This window comes from Salminus brasiliensis, chromosome 2, assembly GCF_030463535.1.
Source record: "Salminus brasiliensis chromosome 2, fSalBra1.hap2, whole genome shotgun sequence".
NCBI lineage: Eukaryota > Metazoa > Chordata > Actinopteri > Characiformes > Bryconidae > Salminus > Salminus brasiliensis.
In genome coordinates this window covers 39717547-39738664 of record NC_132879.1, presented here as the reverse complement: position 1 = coordinate 39738664, position 21118 = coordinate 39717547, and the positions used below count along the sequence as shown (strand labels likewise).

General features: G+C 39.0%; 1 protein-coding gene across 2 annotated transcripts in view; it reads right to left on the bottom strand.

Moving 5' to 3' along the window:
- syn3 (synapsin III) overlaps positions 1 to 21118 on the bottom strand; it is a 127874-nt gene that overhangs the window by 105704 nt on the left and 1052 nt on the right. For both annotated transcript variants that reach the window (XM_072672659.1, XM_072672658.1), the window contains exon 2: positions 7957 to 8351. In XM_072672659.1, the coding sequence (XP_072528760.1) occupies positions 7957 to 8324 (368 nt within the window). In that variant the 5' untranslated portion in view covers positions 8325 to 8351. The remainder of the gene's footprint in view (positions 1 to 7956; positions 8352 to 21118) is intronic.

Here is a 21118-nt window from a genome sequence, read left to right as displayed (position 1 = left end):
CACAGAGACTGTTACTTTACATGACTATGGTTCAGCGTTTAACAGTATGCATCTATATCAGGAGTACTGGTACCCCCGAATTGAAATAGATAAGAGGAACGTTTATTCTTCCTTGCAAATGTGTGTTAGTTCATCAATAATTCAGGGATGTCTGAAATGCACAGACTGGATGCTCCTTCCACCATGCTTCACAGCTGGGATAATGTTGATGTTGGTGTACAGTGTTGCTCCAAACAGAGCACAAATTCCATTTTTGGCTCATGTGTTCATATAACAATTTCCAGGTGGTCTTGAAACTGGGGTTCTTTCACTGTTACAATTGTACTTTCCTGCCTCTTTCACGATTGCCGGAGTTGCTGGATTGATCTGGAGTGATCTTAACAGGACTCCCTGCACTATATAACAGGTCTTTTGAGGTCATCTGAAAATTGTTTGCATTGTGGCATGGTTCTTGAGAAGGACAGATTTGTCAGTAACCAGGCTTTGTCTCTATATTTAAGTGGGCAAAGTACATATGAAACCCACACTTTCAATCTTATATCCACTTGGAGAGGTCATTGACACAGAGGTTCATTCCTTCTAGCATGACTGTTAACTCACTGTTAAGACATGAACGATACACCACTTGTGTATTATCAGTTAAGCTAGATTGTGTTTGAAGGAGCCAAATCTTACGTGGTTTAGCATGATGTGAACATTTCTGAGAGTTTATACATGAGCTTTATGTTTACTGACGGCCCGAGCAAGAGCAACAAACTCGGGACTAAATTTGTTCTTGCATCAGTGCTCCTAAATCAAAATTCTGATCTTGTGTTTAAAAAACAAGGAGCAAATCAGTGTTTAGCTTACACTGTAGAATCTTGCGATTCATACCACATCTGACTAAAACAGATAACAAATGATTAGCAGATGTAATTCTAGCACTGAAATGCAAGAGTTGCTTGTTGATGCCCTTGTGTCTAAAAGAGGTTGTAAATCTCATAGCTAAGTTATGTCAAGAATTCCACAGTTTAGATGAGCTCCATTTATCAAATTCAGCTCAGTAAACTCTTAGACCTTATGTTAAAGTCAGACATGGCAGATAGCAACTCAAATTATTCTCTACACCCAAAACAAGAACACAAATGCAGAACTGGTAGCTAGAAAGTATTTGGCTGAACTTTCTTAGAACAGTGAATACAGAAAAAAAGTAGATGCCGGATGTAGGAATCTCTAGGAACCTCACGATTTGTTGAGATTAACTCAGAGGGCTGCGATGCAATGATTAAATGATCATCTTTTTATATATAGGATTTCTTCTTTCTCACTTTGTGACATTACTACCTGATACTATTAGTAATGATCCATAATGGATTGACTTTCACCATCTTTGATTAATAAAACAAATGGAACCAATGTGGCAAGTCAAGTTTAACGTGTGGGCACAGCTCCTTAGATGTAGGAATTTACCCCGTTCAGCAGCAGCAGCTATGTTGGAGAATGATCACTAACTAAAACTAAATCCTTCAGTGATATGCTGTTCCTCTGTTACATTCTGCACCTATGAGGCGGCTCTCATTTACTGTTCTTGTTTGGAGCACATGAGACGATAGCTGCCACTAACAAAAACGTGCAGTTGCAGTAAATGAAGATTCTGTAGTAATGGACGTCCAGCTAAGTTTTGTTGTAGAGTGTGGGCATCGCTGTGTCAGTAAAACATCTTTGAGACGAGATGCTGTATCTCTGCTCTGCTCCAAAGCGTGCAACATAGTGTGACAATGACAAACATCTGGTTGTGGTTGCCAGATCAAACAAGAACAACACAGTCTAGCTTTTTTTTTTTTGTAGTTATGATGTTCAAACCATTTTAACAATATTTATTCTTAAAAGTAACTTGTTTTAGGTCACTGACACTGATCATTGGTTTGGGATAGGGTCAAAAACTATATGGACAAAAGTATTGGGAGTTTTTTTTTATTTTTTTTATATTGCATTCAGGGACAAGAGTGTTTACGAGGTCAATGTACTGGACGATCAACACCCTAACTCCTCCCCAACTGCCCTGCTCATCCCAAAAATATTGGATGGATCACATTCATTCCAGAGAACACAGTTCAATGCTGGCTTCGTCTGCTGCAGAGTGTTAGATGTGTTGGACTACAAGTTTCACATTTAGCAAGTTTGACGATTGCCCCACCCTGTGGTACAAGTGAATTACTGCACCTTGATAACTTCAGAATTGTCCTGTTTAACAACTACTGCAGCTTTATAAACAAACAGCTGCACGAATACACCTCTAACTCCTATAAGATGCCTTTTTAGTACAGTACCAAAGCCAAAAGCCGGAGAGCCCAACTTTACTCTTTTAGAGATTATTTAGTTTGTTCTATGCATTTCTGTGGATACTGTTTCCCCAGCACACAACAGTCTAGAGGATCACACTTGCCACAAGAACATCTGTAGAATGGCTTTAGAAATTTTCTTGTATACTGTCTAGGTGTTCTAACTCAAGTCCAGTGTGTAATCCAAATGAACACTCAAGTCCTTGTAAGTCCCAACCAGCTCCATGTCTACTCCATTGATGGTGACCAGTGACAGGAGTGGTTTAGACTTTATGTAATTCACCCACCATCTCCTTGTTTTTACTGACATTAGGCTGCAGTTACCAGTTGCTGTTATACCAGCCAACAAAGTCCGGCTCAGGTTAAATATGCACTCAAGTTTTTTTTTAGACAGCTGCTCAGCACAGTTTCAGCACCTGAGGTTCAATACCATCTGGCCCTGCTGCTTTACCCTGTATGGTTTTTCATCATTTGCTTTCTTCAACAGTGGAAGTAGGTGTAGGGTTTCTGGGCAACCCAATGAATTGTTGTAACAGTCAGTGCCTGCTTGTGGTCAGATGTGCAAATGTTTCTGATCCACCTTAGTCTCCAGCTGAGATCTATATTGTGTCTTGACTTTCTTAAGCTTAACCTTGAGCACTTTCTGTACCCTCCTCTTTGTTCCCTGCAGCACAGATTTTAAGTCACTGGTAACCTAGGGTCACCTAAAGTGCAACCACAGTCCACACATAAGTTAATGTAATCTGCGATGAAAGAGACTAAACACTCAACTCTGACTCGCAACCCAGAAGCTACTTGTGAACATCTATGGCTGACATAGATGATCAGAACAAAGACATTTTCGATTAAATCCAGAAGAGACTTGATAGCAAGCCTCAAGTGGATGTTACTGCACAAAAAGTCAAAAAAGAGAGAGCCAAGAGAGATCTCTGAATGGGAGTGTGAAGACTGTATGTGCCGTACAACTTTAATAAGACACTGATAGAGCTTCTGTACATCCCGGGAACTGCTGGACTTGTGGACAATGTTATCTTCTTTGAGAACTCACTGGTCACTCCATCTACAGAAGCACAAAGCCTTGGCGAAGTCATGGATGATCAGTTATCGTTCTCAACTCATGTTCTCGGTCATAATTTCTCCTTTTTAGAGAGGAAGGGTTGAATTCTCCGGATGTAAGAGAGGCCACCCAGGTGCTTGTTCAGTCTCTTGTCAACTCAAGAATTGATTACTGACACTTCCCTCTGGCTGGTCTCCCTTTGTGCACCATCAGGCCCCTGCAGCAGCATGGGTTGTTTTCAAAGTTTCTAAATTCAGCTACGTAACGCTGCAGTGTTCTCTTACCGACTTCCTGTAGCTGCCCGCAACAGATTCAAAACCCTGATGTTGGCCTACAAAGCCAAAAATGGACCAGCTCCTCCGTATTTGATGGCAATAGTCCAAAGCCGGTCAGTACTTGACCCCTTTACACCTTTAAGGTCCACGAAAGACAAGCATCCAGAGTCGCTCACCGTCTTTAAAACACAGACTGAAGATCCATCTCTTCCAAGAGTACTTGGGCGAAGTGTAGTGTTGAGAATTATGGACTCCATACTGACTTTTATGTTTAGTCGTATCTAAGCTAAGGTATCTTTGGATCCTAGTCTATACAAACTTGCTAAGGGTATTTTAGTAAAGAGCAAAGCGCTTTTGTAGGTCACTCTAGATAAAAGCATCTGCCAAATGATTTAAGCATAAACATAAATGACAGAGGTGCATGCACTTACTGGAATGGACCTGTCAAGACATTTAGTATCTAAAGTTCGCATTTAGTTTACAACAGGAAATGCTGTTCTAATACTGCTAACAAACACTGAACCTTCACAACCATCACTAATTGCTACCTCCTACTTAATTGCACATACACTTGTTACACCTGACAACTCATCTCTGCACTGTACATTTCTTTTCTATTTTGTGTAAATAGTGTTATTCGCATTCTTATACATTTGTTATCCCAGTGTATAGTTTTATACTTAATTTGGGTTTTTTTTATATATATACACATACATACACACACACACTACCTTATATTATACATCATCTTTCTTACATGTGAGTAGACAGTTATGAAAGCGTTTCACTGCTAGTTGTACCGTATATAACTATGTACAGTGGGGAGAACAAGTATTTGATACACTGCTGATTTTTCAGGTTTTCCCACTTGCAAAGCATGTAGAAGACTGTAATTTTTATCATAGGTACTCTTCAACTGTGAGTGATGGAATCTAAAACAAAAATCCAGAAAAATACATTGTATGATTTTTAAATAATTAATTTCCATTTTATTGTGGGAAATAAGTATTTGATACACCAGAAAAAGAAACTTAATATTTGGTACAGAAACCTTTGTTTGCAATTACAGAGATGAGACGTTTCCTGTAGTTCTTGACAAGGTTTGCACACACTGCAGCAGGGATTTTGGCCCACTCCTCCATACAGATCTCCTCCAGAGCCTTCAGGTTTCGTGGCTGTCGCTGGGCCACACGGACTTTAAGCTCCCTCCAAAGATTTTCTATTGGATTCAGGTCTGGAGACTGGCTAGGCCACTCCAGGACCTTAAGATGTTTCCTACGGAGCCACTCTTTAGTTGCCCTGGCTGTGTGTTTTGGGTCGTTATCATGCTGGAAGACCCAGCCACGACCCATCTTCAGTGCTCTTACTGAGGGAAGGAGGTTGTTGGCCAAAATCTCACGATACATGGCCCCATCCATCCTTCCCACAATACGGTGCAGTCGTCCTGTCCCCTTTGCAGAAAAGCATCCCCAAAGAATGATGTTTCCACCGCCATGCTTCACGGTTGGGATGGTGTTCTTGGGGTTGTACTCATCATTCTTCTTCCTCCAAACATGACGAGTGGAGTTTAAACCAAAAAGTTCTATTTTTGTCTCATCAGACCACATGACCTTCTCCCATTCCTCCTCTGGATCATTCAGATGGTCATTTGCAAACTTCAGACGGGCTTTGACATGCGTTGGCTTGAGGAAGGGCACCTTGCGTGCACTGCAGGATTTTAATCCTTGACGGCGTAGAGTGTTACTGATTGTTTTCTTTGAGACTGTGGTCCCAGCTCTATTCAGGTCATTGACCAGGTCCTGCCGTGTAATTCTGGGCTCATTCCTCACCTTCCTCAAGATCATTGATGCTCCACGAGGTGAGATCTTGCATGGCGCCCCAGACCGAGGGAGATTATCCGTTATTTTGCATTACTTCCATTTTCTAATAATTGCACCAACAGTTGTTGCCTTCTCACCAAGCTGCTTGCCTATTGTCCTGTAGCCCATCCCAGCCTTGTGCAGTTCTACAATTTTATCCCTGATGTCCTTACAAAGCTCTCTGGTCTTGGGCATTGTGGAGATGCTGGAGTCTGACTGATTGAGTGTGTGGACAGGTGTCTTTTATACAGGTAACGAGTTCAAACAGGTGCAGTTAATACAGGTAATGAGTGGAGAACAGGAGAGCTTCTTAAAGAAGAAGTAACATGTCTGTGAGAGCCAAAATTCTTACTGGTTGATAGATGATCAAATACTTATTTCCCACAATAAAATGGAAATTAATTATTTAAAAATCATACAATGTATTTTTCTGGATTTTTGTTTTAGATTCCATCACTCACAGTTGAAGAGTACCTATGATAAAAATTACAGTCTTCTACATGCTTTGCAAGTGGGAAAACCTGAAAAATCAGCAGTGTATCAAATACTTGTTCTCCCCACTGTATGTAACAAACTTGTATGTATGTAAATAAAAAAACGTAAATTGAAGTTAGCATAGTTAGACTGTACTCAAATTTAAATGGCTGCTTTACTAGTTAGCTGTGCAGATAATTATTTTATTATTCATTACGTATATGTCTCTTTGTATCGCACCATAATGATACTCATTTCAGCCATCAAGAGCAAATCAAATGAAATGTCTGAGCTTTAAATAAGACAGCTTCCTCCAAAATCCTCTCTAACAATGTTCTGATCATCTGCATTTGATTCTTATTGTAGCCATTTGAAGCAGTAAACAAATGTTCTAATATTTACCTCTCAAGAAACACATTTCTTCAGTTGTATGTGTTATATTACCTCCATCTCCCAATATTGTTCAAATGAAGACCAAATCTCCATACTTTAACCATATTACAAAACATAAACCAATAAATAGGGTGTCCTAACTTTTTCACATGACAGTCTATTATTGACTGTGTAGCATATTCCGTAATAAACTAAAGAAGCAAACATCAGATCCTAAACATGTATTGGCTTATAGACTGCATCTGGGGTTAAATGATAAATTATGATAATTAGATTTTTCTCCAAAAACTATTCTTTTAAAAGATAACCCAGTCACTCACTAACAATAAACAGAAACGGTAGCTACACAAACCTTAAACCTGGATAAGAAGCACAACTTTACATATTACTCTGTGGAAACTGTAGCAGCACAGAGAATAATACATAATGGGTATACATGGGTATTCGACAAAGAAAACCACAGCAAAGACGTTTGACCTTTTTAGTACATTAGTACTACAAATAAAACACCACACCACCACAATGTGTCTCATGCTCCAGGAGAACTACTGCGTCAAGACTGCTTTGGGGAGCACAAATGAATGGACTGTCCAATTAAGAGAGAAGGTAATGCCCTCAGAACTCCGGAATACCCTCAGACCTGGGATCAATGGTTATCGAAAAATTCTCAAGTACCAATTACAGATCCCTCAGGGTGCCTTTAAAAACTCTAGGGTAGATGGGGTAGGGGAGACTGAGATAGTTGAGCCTGATCAACCCTGGTCAGAGCATTGCAACCAGCAGATGACAGAGCAGAACCATGAAGCTCTAATCATAGAGCTGCCAAATTGTAGACTGTGATAAGGAGAATGTCTTCTACTTGCACAGAGTATCTGTATTACAGACTGCATCACGCATAATTTAAAATCATAATTTGGTTGGTGTCAGACTTCAATGTGTGTACAGAAGCACAAGTTCCTACTGACCTTTAATATTAATAATATTAATAACAATAATAGCAATAACTTACATTTGAAACAAGCTCAGTGCTTAGCCAATTTAGGTTTTTTATTCTGGTAGGTACTGTATAATAAATTTGATCAGTTCTCAGGTCAGTGTTGTGCGGAATAATGGTAATATTATGTAGTTCATATTTATAGTGTGGGTAATATTATTTTATGATATACTCCTGTATTTAGTGTTGACTATCTCAAAATGAGATACAGTCAGTTTTCAAAAAGTATGACATGCATGATGTCAGGTTTCTTTCTGTGTCTAACTAGTACATGGCAAAAATAAGCTCATTCCCACATGCATTTAGGAGGGCCACAGAGTGGGGGTGCTGTGGGAGCTCACTAACTAATGTCACGTCCTGAAAAACAGGTGGGGGAAAAGAAAAACAAAAAGGGAAAAAAAAGAAAAAAAAGCCCACTATCGTTGCTACTCAGGGCTAATCCATAACTCCGTTGCTAGTCCATGCGCTTCTTTTACTTTCAGGAATGGTTCTGTATATCAGTTTGTCTAGAAAAAGGTATCATTCAATAGCAGAGTTACTACATTAGAGATCACGTTACAACTTTACCCAAAATAGTTCTTACCAATCAGTGTGTGCGTCATCGATGACCAACAGCACTTTGGGTTTGCGGACTGCAGGCTTGGCTGGTGCAGCAGGAGCAGCAGCAGCAGCAGATTCCCCATGAGCCGCAGCTTTGGCCTGTACAGCGCTGGCTATTTGAGCGGTTTTCACCACGCTGGAGAAGGAGCTGAGAAAACTGCCAGAGGCAGCAGGTGGGGCTTGCGGCTGGGCTGGCTGAGCAGGCTGCTGCTGCCGCCTCTCTGTGGCTGGAGAAGCAGGGGAGCTGGTGGAGCTGCTGGAGCTGGAGGGTCTCTGAAAGTCCATCATGTAGCCGTTGGGCAGGTTGGCTACAAAGCTGCTGTCCGACAAGCGCCTGCGCAGGTAGTTCATGCTGGTGCTGGGTATGGGCAGAATAGGCTGGGATAAGGAGAAAGAGAAAAGAAAACTTATAACCAAGATAGCCAACAGGATTTCACCGATGATATTGGTGTGCTCTCAGAATTGGGAAAAAACATGATTTGGGAATTTCACCTCAGATCATGTCCCATGTAAAAACTGGACTTAAGTAATATGGTTTCGAAATGGCATGAAAATCCCAATGAGTCTTGTATTATCCAAAGACTAATCTAAAGACAGGCTCTATCTAAAGACTGAATAAAAAGTATGTAAAGCAAAATATGTTATGTATGAATGTTACATACTGGTGACAAGCTTGATTTTAGCTTGATAAATACAAAACGATTTCTAATACATACACAGATGTTCACAAAACTCAAGAAATGTCTTAATCATTTGTAAAATGTAATGAACAGAAATGCAATTTTCTTGTGCCCTAATAACGGTTATTTCCTTTATTGGCTGAAATAACCTTAGTTAGACATTTCCTATAACTGTATAACCAGTCTCAGACATGTTTCAGTGCTGTTTTTTGGACAGATGGCCTCATATTTTCCTCAAGCTCCTTCTGATACAATAATGAATTCATAGTGCAGAAAAGCAGCCCAAAACCATAACATTTCCACTTCCATGCTTCATGCACATTTAGCATGAGGTCCTTGGGCTCAATGGTGTGGTTTGTGCCAAATACAAACTCAATTCAACAAAACAGATCAAGAGGTAGTAATATTGCAATTTCATCATTCTACACAGGTGTGTCATTGCACACTGGCTACATATGAATCACAAGTTTTGCCAAACAAATTCAAAGAAACTTAAATACCTGGGAAATGGGGGAATGAAAATAATGCAATTTCATTTGCTGGCATTCCCGTATTGCAGCCAATTAAGATCAGGACAATCTATGCAATCTGAGTAGTGCTAAGAGCACAAGTACGTCCCCTGAATATAGTTTTAGTCAGTACAGAAATGGGTTTACATGTGGATGAGTGAATGTAATTATTTTTTTCATTTTAAAAATTAAGGTAATTACAACTGGGGCAATTGTTGTTGTTTTCTTTTTTTTTTTGGGGGGGGGGGGTCAACATTGTAATAGTTTTTATCTAGAGATAAATATTAAAATACAGGAATTAATCCGATTTTAGCAGAAGTCACCATATGAATAATAACCTACATACCAAAGACTGAAGTCAAATGTTTGGCATTCGGCAGATGATTTCCATGGTAGAACACACAGCCCGAACGACAACCACATGCCGTAACTGTACCTACATACAGTAGAACTTGGCTGATGTGTTAAAATTAAATTTCCAAAAATAGATATCCAATACCAAATTTTAATTAAAAAGGCTAACGGTGGGCCTGCAGTTTCTTAATCAGAGACAGAGACCTGCTGCGAATGCCTTTTCCCCTGAGCTGCTGCTACAGAGGTGGAGATTCAGAAAATGAAGAGGACCAGAATAGCAACCACAGCGGCCTGCATGGCATGAACCGGAAGATAAGACCTACTTCATGTCCCCTTCAGCCAAAAAAAATAAATAAATTCCAGGAAAACCCTTAGACACTCAACTAAGTCAGGTGACCAAGAAAAACAAAAGGACAGCTGGGCGCAAACTCTAGTGACACTCTCCACATAACCAGTCAAAACATCTACATTAAGCCGTATCTTCTAACATTCATGTCCTAAACCCCAGAAAGGAGTACCCAAGAGCAGCACAAAAAATATTTATGGCCAACATATGAAAGAACAAAATATATATAAAACTGAAATAACTAAACTAGGATTATGGCATATGAGGACTCATTACACTCTTAGAAGGGCTTAAAAAACACTCAGATGCTTACATGATTGTGTCTGTTTAAATTCCCTGTATTGGTGAAAAACCTTTTTGTAGAAGATTCTATATAGAACCTATTGAGCACCAAAAAGGCTTCCACTATTGTTAAGACCTTTTTGTTTAAAGCACATGTGCATATTCCATCTTGACTTTACAAGACTTTACAAGGCATGTATGGTCTGAACCTGTCTATGTGTGTATGATCAATATTTTTATGTTATACATGCAGGATGGCCTGCCATATTTCATCTAGTTTTAATCATGGCAACATATGGCTAGAAGGAAAAACCTATTTTCATTTCATTTTGCACCTGTCATTCTGCCTAAAATCTAAAGACAACATTTAGAAAGAAGTATTATTCACATTCCTTTTGTTTTCACTGCTGCTGAAACCCAAACTGATATCCACTATATTGCACAAATACGCAATCCATGGCCTGATGACAACACAGAGGCAACACAACAGGCACAATCACCTTTAGATTCACTGCATGAATCGACTGAAATTTAAGGTCAACTGGAAATTAAAACGAAAAAAAAAAAAAAAAAAACGAAAAAAAAAAACTTGAGAAAATTGTAAAAATTGTCAAGTAGTCAAGGACAGTTGCCAGTCAGGAGAGTTAAAAAGGGTGAATTTATCTTTGTAGGTCAAATATAATAAAAGTATGTTCCTCTTACTGCACATTGCCCTCAAGTCTATTTAGATGTTTCACCATTTCAAGTCCTCACATGTACATTAGTCATAGTGATCACTGAGTTGGGATAGCTGTACAAAAAGTGTGAATAGAGTTAAATGTGAGGCTGTAGGGGTAAACATCTGCATCTAATATCAATAACTCCCTAATGACCTAAACTGCTGGAGTGTACAGACAGCTATCAGGTTTAATGGATTTCAAGGCCAACAAAAACATCCTAACTGAAAGACACACTTTAATGCGATAGCCTGCTAATTTTACACTCCAATTGCAACGCTTGGTGCCCAAACCTCCTGGAGATCTGCCACCCTGCAGAGAATTGAAAGCATTCTTCTTAAAAGCATTAAAGCACTTTAAGGTAACTGAGCAAGAAATGTGTAAAGAGTCCACATCACAGAAAAGCAAATTTAAATTCTTGATATCATAACATTGTACATGCCATTTACATCATAAACATGCAGAAATTTGGACAAAATGTGAATTCTGTAGATATAGAACAGTAACAAATGGAATAAGTGAATCAGTAGTCTTTAAATATCAGTTTAAAATGTAATATCATTGTAAATACCCATCTTTTGAGGTTTTATGTCTAGTAATGAGTGTAAGAACAGGCAGTTTGGATGACAGCACAGGTAGAAAGAATTAATATAGACCAAGTCTGGATTATAATCCAGAGGCAAGCAAAAGAAAAGTCCAGAAAATTTTAAAGCCTCATCTAAAGTTAATGCAAACACTCACATATATAAACACGAGACTTCACACCCCACAAAAGGAAAAAGAAAATTTTAGATTAAATTACAGTGGCTAAGTATCAGTATTATCAGCATGGTTTAAATGTGCTAAAAAATACTGACACACAAACTAATATGATTTCAGTGACGTTACTGGGTTTACCTGCTGAATGCCCACTCTAAAACACGGAAATATATATGTATTATCTAATAAAAATAAGGCTGTCAAATTCTGTGCTCTTGACAAATTTAGTGCTCATGACAAAACGCTGACATGTGTCTTAAGGGAAAATGACTACTTTATAACAAGTATTGCACTTGTGAATTTCTGGCATTTTTCTAACTGCAATTGCAACATTAGTGGGGTGGTGTGGTGGTTGTAACAATGAGTACAGTGCACTGGAATAACAGAAGAATATATGAAACATGCATGGGGAACAAATGGGGTCATATTCTTGCATTTCATTTCTAATGCCATCTACTGTATCAATCGTATAACTTTATCTCTAGTGCAAATGTGTACATGTATGGCGGTCTGCCACAAACTTTGGTCAAGATTAAGGTTGTACAATGTTTTGCAGTGACAAGAAATAATAAGATTTTTATCACACAGTGTACAGTAGATTAGACCAGTTCCAAATGCAGTTATTATATGTAGTATTGTTTTTATTATTATTATTATTATTATTATTATTATTAATGATTTAGCTTACATTTTCTACTGCCAACTGTTCACAGTGGCATAAGAACTGGCTACACACGCACGTTAGTTGGATTTGGCTCCATAGCGTACACTTTTATTGGACCAATATATTTTTCTCGTTCTTACAAACAACGTCTTAAAATCTCTTAAGTTACATTTTCTAGATGGTGGCGGAACAGAAAACAAACTACGATCAAAACATTTTGCGTCAATTCCAGATCTTTCCATTTCGCAGAGCACATTGAAAATGTGACGGAAAATAGACGGATTCGCTGCAGCGAAGACAGCAAGGGAAAGCCTACAAAGTGCGGACAATGTATAAAAACGTAGATAATTAAGAGTTAAAATAATGATATGTGTACATCTGATGGATGTGTAAGAGATGTTTTTAGAAATTCACTATATGGATGTTTTAAATATCAAAACTACTAAAAATAGCCGCCTGTTAAAATTAATGCAAAGTTGTTAACGTTATACACTAACTTTAATATCGCTTCAGGTTCAGTTGATATCAAATGTTCAAAAAAGATTTCTTATGTCTGTAATGATCTACGTCTTTATACAAGTTTGCACTTTTTAGGCGTTCCCTTGCCGTCTTCAACGCCTGCTGCAGCGAATCCGTCTCTTTTCATTTAATGCATTTGGCGAAATGGAAAGATCGGGAATTGATACAACATGAATTGACGTGGTTTGTTCTCTGTTCCTCCACCACTTAGGAAATTAAATTTCAAAGATTTTAGGACGTTGTTTGTGAGAACAAGGAGGTGCAAATGGCAAATATCTGCTGATTATCGGATATCAACCTAACTTCCACCTGCGTACTGAAATAACTATTTGAGTATTCAGGTTTTCTTACATCACACCGCAGGAAGTCAGAGAGATACTGGTGTCCAAAAAGTGCTTGTAAAAACACTGAATAGAGCGCTGGCTGTGCACTAAAGGGCTCATTACTCTACTTTAGGGGCTGTAAGCTGCTTATGTAGCTAGCGCAAATGGTTCTACATTTAGCGTGGCTTCTGTACCACATCTGCCTGCCTCATTTTCAAACTGAAAGTGATGAAATACAAAGTTTGCGCACAAAGTGAAAAACTAAATGGACAAGCTCAATTTTAGATTTGTCATTCAATAAATGTTAAATCGTCAGTCTGACAACTGCAACTGTTAAACTGCTCTAAATCAGGAGGAAAAAGCTGGTTAGCATTAGCTCAGTAGCAGGATAACAGTCAACTCGCCACAGGACTAACTAAAGTCTGTCTGACTGACTGACTGAAAGCCCACTCAATAACGTTTAGATTAGAATGACTCTGGTCGAACGAATGCTGTTATAAGGACAGAAAGCTGAAGTTTTCCCTCCGTGGTTTTGGATCTGTAGCTCACCCACTAAAGCCTCTGCTGAGCTATCTCAGCTACAGACACTGAGCATCAGACAGCTCAGTTCATCCGCTGCTGACTAACTGCTGAGCTACCGACACATCATTAGAATAAAAACTTGTGTCTGAGAGCGAAGTCGAGCAACTGGTGTTGGGGATAACAGGAAGGTAACTGAGATGGGTTCTGGCTGCGTTTGGACTTGTAAACAGCTACTATCACTATCTAGATTTGGCTAGCTAGATAGGTTAGCCAGCACGCTAAGCATCACAGCACAGCCCGTGTTCCAGCTGACTGAGGCTCAAATCACACACATTTAGAGGATAAAGCAGCATACCTATACGCAGAGTCGAGGGAATGCTCTTAGGAGTGTTTTAAAACTGTTTTCAGGCACATTTGATATCCAGGTTAGCCTGTTCTCCCTTTCAAACGAACTCAGAGCATTGTTAACTCACAACTACGGTGGGCCTATTTTCCCACCCGTTTTCTGAGCGTGACGTCACCACCCTGCGCAGTATACAGTATATCCCAACTATTGATTGGTACCATTGTAATGGGATAATCAATGTTATTTACTTTACATACGTTTAATGGTATGACTGATCGGTGTATGCGCAGTACATGAGAAAGGAAAAAACAATAGTTTATGAACATAAGCTCTAAATGATTCTACAAAACAATGTGTCAGTCATTAGACAAAGTATTCATAACCATTGTCTGTAATGTTCTGTTATGTAACTTTGTGAAGTAGCTTTAAGAAGCAATAAACTTTTCTGACCTAATTACCACTGTTAATCAGTCTGTTTCTCTAGAATGGATCAACATCTTAGCTAGTTAATTTTGGTGGCTGTAATTCTGGGTTTGACACCTGCATGCGCTAAGCTGCCACTGTTGGGCATTGTTAAGCAAGACACTGCTTATGTCTCTGCTTCAGGAGCACTGTAGCACGGCTGGCCCTGTACTCTGACCCCAGCTGGGATATATGATCGGAACCATTTGTATGTACTGTACAAGTATGATGACAATAAAAGGTACTTATATCGGCCATATGTGAATTAGTTCTTTTAAAGTATGTGTGGGAAAGAGAAAAAATGTGGAGGAACTGGAACACAAAAAACAGCATTTGCATAAGCAGCAATTTATATGAGGAAAAGCCGCAATAAAGATTTGCAGCCCTTAACCACGGCTCAGAATGAGAAGCAGCAGGGAAACGATGGAGCTTCTTCAGATTCGGCTTCCAGTCACTGTCTGCTCTAATACGTCTCAACCTCTCCTTATCCGAGAGGCTTTGCATATGGAGCAGAGAAGAGTGGAGTGGTGTCCTCTGACCGGATGAAACCCAGCATGATTAGAGGGAGAGAGTGGGCTATGACACTTTAAATAGGCCTGAAGAAGAAAGCGGCAGGGAGCTTTAGGGAGCTGGAGGAGGAAGATAAAGACATTTACAGGAAGGCGTGAGATAAGGCACTAATTGATAGAGCGCTCGCTTTTTGCAGCGGGTGATAAAAGCGAGAGAATCTGTTTGATCTGAGTGGTGAAGACATACAATTGCATAACCAGGGGTTTGGGGAAGATGTAAACTGGAGCATTCATACTCGTCGTCCTGACAAAGCACACGCAGGAGAGGGATTCGAAAGGCTTCACTGAACATGTACATAGATGCAATGTAGTTGTGAAAAGAGAATAAGCACCCAGAACAGAAGTGTGAGTTCATTGACAAACGTTGCTTGGCAACCCTTCTTCATCCACACAGTATGATAGAGATATAATGACCCTAACTACAATGCTAATATTCTAAGGATAACTATCAATTTCTTTACAGTGATGGTGACTAGAACTAGGGGACTCAGTGTCTACAGCACAAATATTCTACAAATACTTTCCAAAAGTATTGCACGTCAACACATTTTGCCCCCGTCTCTACTGTCCAGGGAAGGCTTTCTACTAGATATTTGGATTAAGGATTTGATTGCATTCAATGTCAAAAACAATTTCTCCTAAATGTATCTCCAGCAAAATCACTGTGGTGTGTGAGTGCAGAGCAGTTTTAAGGCGTAGGAGTCACGTGTGGACACGGGCTCAGTGTAAAAAGGACAAATCTTCAAGTAAATCAACCAACAAGAGTTGAATGGGAGTTCTTACGGATACGGCCACGCCCCCTGAACAAAAAGAGCCAATCAGCTTGCTGGTTACGAATACCATCTGGTCCTTTAACAAAAAGAGCCTTGCAGCTTGCTGGCTGCACCGTGAACATAGGACAATGGTTCTGATCAGACAGTGTAAACATGACCAATACAAACGTAGCATTAACACGAAATACTTTTAAACTGAAAGGTAAAATGACTGGCTCACATTTGTCAACGTGATTTATGCTGATCCACAAAATGATGGGAAAACTGAGTAATGGGAAACTGATTTAGTGTAATATTTAATTGCTGCACATTCTTGGTTTAAAATTTTGATAGGTACAAGACACTGGAGTTGATCTGTTGATCTGAAGTTTATTTCTACAGTGAATCTTTAAATAACGTATTCATCTTTATTGTCTTCAGTGTTAGTTAGCAAATGTATGAAACAACTTCAAGCTACATTTAGAAGCGATTCATAATCAGAATTATCCATTATTAATTTTAATAATTGATAGCATATTTGACTATTAAAGTTGTCATTTGTTGCAGCCAGAGTGCTCAATCTCATTTCTCTTTCACCACACCGCATAGATTTCTCTTCTTCTTAGCCTTCACTGCAAGCGGCAGAAGCACAGATGCATGCCTGACAGTTACAACGCGCACTCCCCCCAAGGGTAGTATGAGAGGCCAAAGCATTACCGTCAATTAGGAAGGAGGGAGAAGATGCAAGATCTCTCTCACACTGTCACTGTTGAAAGGGGTTATTAAATCTGCCACCCTGTTGTACTGGGTCCTGAGTCAGGGCTGCTGTAAAGATAACAAGGCACTGGGAAGGCTTACTTGGCAGCTTCCTTTGCTCCCCCATACAGAGTGCAGAGACAAGAGTTTTACAGGCTAAAACAGCAGTAGTAATGTATATGGGTCACATGCAGGCTTTGCAGATGTGTTAAGGAGAGTAGCTGACCAGGAGGAGAGCCTAGCAACGCTGTATGTGAACGTGATAATAGGGGTTAAGCAGAGGACAGGTAAAGGCACTACAATTGACACATTAGTGCATTCATGCACAAGTGTACTACAGGGACATTAAGCACAACCAGCCTCCGGCCTACTGGTGACATCCACTAGAATCCACTAGAATCGCCCCTCAAATTCATTTCAAATACAAGTTTATACAGTCAACCTCTGTTAGACTTGCAGAGCTTCTTCTGATTAAAACCCATTGAATTGATCAAATTAAAACATAGCATGTTACATACAGGTTTGAAGTTCGGGTGGATAACTTGCATTTGATCAGATGCGACACTAACACCTTTATGTTTATGCCAACAGATGTCACATTACACTGGCAAAAATTGTTAAATCTTTTTGTTTAAGGTATTGAAATTCATTTTCCAGCTTCCAAAAGCACCATTATCGCCAAATAGTCAAAATATAAAAAAAAAATCAGAGATACACACCTTTTCAGGATTTTATTATTTTATTATATATTTTAGTTTAGTTTAAATAACTTTCAAGTAACACAAATTAATACACAATCCCTTTGTATTAATGCAGTGCTAACAGTGTTATCCATCGAAAAGTAAGTTTGTCACAAGTAAGTTGTTGTAAAACAATGCATATTTAATCTATAATTGCTGCAATTTGAAATAACACCCAATTACATTTTCTATTTGTGAATTTGTAAGTCAACACAAGGGAACTCTGGAGCAATGTATCTGTACATACCACAGTAATGAGAATTCAGGAATAAAACTATCATTAATTATCATTAAAACAATGTGACAATTATCGATGCACCAATATGGGGATTATCAACACATTTCTAAACATTCAAACATTCAGGCCAAAATTTTATTAAACACATTGTTACTATACTATAAACATAATTTATCAATCACCCCAGTCGCAGTCAATTGGAATGGTTTTCTGTCCCACCTTTCAGCTCTGCTTACAGACTGAAGTCAGTCATATTTTGTTCTACTTTTTCTGCACAAAACAAGTGAAGATCTATATCTATATCTGTGTTTTGAGCGGGTTAAGATTTTTTAAGCAACGTTAGCCTAGCATCACCTGTTTTAAAGTAAACAAGCAACTAAATAATAAACTTCAGATAACAAACAACTTGTTTGATCGCCTGGCTCTGTGATAAGTAATAAATCATATTCTTCTTAGACTTTTTTCCTTCACTTCCTTTAAAAAAATGATCTGCCTAAACCAATATTATTCCAAAACCATCCTGCGTCTCTCACCATAACGCAATAATACTTTACAATGTGTCTAAACCAACAGGAGGCTTAAGAAGTGGAAAATACTAAGACGGTTTTTCACACTGCCCAACAGAGACAGGGCCAAATTTAATCTGCTGTAGCTTAAAAATGTATTGTAAAGGCCCTGCAAACTGTTGCTAAACAATATTAAACTAGTCCTCTCTAGTTCTCTCCATGTGCCAACAACAATCATTGTCTTAGAAGCATGGTCTTCAGCTTAGTTGTTAATCATCGCCAAAATCCACTTACACCCTATCGCACAAGCCTATCTAACATCTATGCTTGTTTTTACCCAAGTGTACAAGACCTTTTGCCATTACAGAAAAGTCAGGAAATCAGTTTAAGAGAAAATGTGAAGCTTGAACAGAGAGTGCTGTGTAGATCTGTGTGTGAGGCTGTAAAATTAAGCCTTTTCTTTTACTGCATGTGCAGCTCTGCAATGAGCCAAAACATCATGAGCTAAAAATACAGACAAGATGTACAAACCCTAAAAGGCTTAAATGATTAGATGACTCAGGGTTCCTTGCTCATGCTGAAACAGCAACAAAACTGTAAAGTAACGTGAGTAATTGAAAGCCTCAATCAACTGTGCGTATTCTATTCTAAACATCCGCAAACCAAACAAAGATTATAAAGTTTAGGGGCAGTGGTGGCTCAGCGGTTAGAGCACCGGGCCATCGATAACAAGGTTGTGGGTTCGATTCCCGGGCTCGGCAAGCTGCCACTGTTGGGCCCTTGAGCAAGGCCCTTTACCCTCTCTGCTCCCCGGGCTTCACTAGTGTGTGTTCACTACCACAGATGGGTTAAATGTGGAGGACACTGACCAGTCCTCCTATAAGTTTTAGATTTTTTTGTATTAATGGCTTGTTTCCAACAACTCTGTGCAACTCCCTGGGCAATCTGTCACAACACTAAATGTATGAAGACATACATTGAAGTGTGAAGTGAAGTGAAGACACAGAAGAACATTTCAGGCATCATACAAATGATCTGCTAAAATGAAATGAAAAGCCTGTTAGCAATTCTTTTCTTTAAAGATGCTTAACTTGGGGAAAGTGAATTGGATAAAGACTGAATAGGCACATAGCATCAAAAACAGTCTAGACTAGACAGTCTCCAACGTTAATAAATGCTAGGCAGCTGCAGCATTCAAGGGGCGAGGCTTTATTCACCTATAACTACTGAAATACTTATTTAGTACTGTTGCTGTTTTTTTATATTATTATTACTGCCTGCAAGTGTAATTTCATCTACAGACATCAAAGGATGCCTTTCTTCAACTAGCTACAGTGCTCTGTAGCTACAGCAAAAGAATATACACTAATTCTATTTATGAAAAGGGAAGCACAGGTAGTGCCACAAGAGAACACGACCTGAAGGAGGTCCCACACTATGTAATATTATGACACTCCGAGGAGAAGACAGATCATTTTCACAGCTGAGCGCACCAGTCTTTGTGAAAAAGATCTATAGAAATGCCACAGGAATTTTGGCCACAATTCCCTAAGAAGTATACTAGATTGTAAATTGAAATGATTACTATAGTTTACTACAGATTACAACAATAGCAGTATAGGTTACTATAAGACAGCACTACATTCCTCTTAATACTGTAAGAGGTGGTTATTATGGAAGTAGTACGCAACACTACACCAAACAGTACCCCAGAGTATTTCTCTAGATCTTTTTTTTTTTGCATGGGAACAGGTAGAGATTAAACATTTGGTCAGAGGCTGAATAGCGAATTTCACTTTTTATCACCACTGAATTAATTATCTAGTATTGACTTTCTATTCAAAGAATTACAAAACTACACTCTACAAATATTTATTAATCACCATTTATTGAACATTTTTAACATCCAACGAACAAGTCAGTCACAGATGGAATGGATCTGCTAGGATTAGAATAGAGGTTGTAGTTTGTCTTGCAGCATGGCCAGCCTGACCATGCAGACCAACCAGCTAAACCATCTGATCCTGACAGAAACCTATCCTGTGCTGGTCAACCAGCTAAAATGGTTTAATAGCTGAAAGCACAAATAATTCTATTTTCACGTTACAGGCTCGTCCATATGCCAGTATAGATACTCATGATCAGTGACAAGTGAGACAAGCTCCAAGGTTGTTTTAGTAGGGATGAAATGGTACACAGATCACGGTTCAGTTCACACTGTGGTTTGGACCGAGTTCAGTATAACAGGGAAAAAGGCAAAAATAATTATATCACTAGGTTTCTTTTCAGTTAGTAATGTCTAAACAAGTAGTGTAGTGTTTAAACAAGCATCTTCATACCCTACAACTGTCTAACAATGCAGACACTGTTCTCATCTAATCTATCAAGACCTGAAGTTGAAAAAAAGAGAGGATGCCTGCTCATTTGCAGTCGTTTGACTGTAAACAGAACAGTGAAAGATAAAGAATAAAGAAAGAAAAAAACTGAACTCATGAGAGTTATTCTCTCTATGTGTGAGAGAGTGAGTGAGAGAGAGCAAGAGAGATAGCAAAGTTACTGATGCCACAGTGATACCTCTAAACCCACTACAATCCCTACAATACCATGCAGAACCCAACTTTACTTGCTAATGGCTTACATATTTTACATTTTACCTGTGTCCGAAACTGTGCCCTATTCACTCTGAATGTTGGTCTTCCTCAGAGAAGCTGCGCAAATCTTCAAACCAAACAACAAAATGGATTATGGGTATTTCATGTCCCTTTAGTGTACAGTGTTTGTACACTATATAAATCACAGTGCATTGTGGGATTGTTACAGTACACAGAAAATTCAGCTCCATGTTTTTGGACCACAACTACAAAAGGACAGTAACCCCAAAGTAGTGCACGATATATTAAACAGGGCACCGTTTTGAACTTAGCTTCACCACGTGGACACTTCATCCATAAATTACAGCGTAGTGTGTAATCTTAGTGCAATAAACCGTGACTTCTGTTTTGTGGCACATATCTTTTGTTTCAGTACATGAAGCCTTTTCACTTCAGTGTGCCAGTATATGCAGTACTGTACTTTTCAAACATGAAATGCTCTAATGATAAT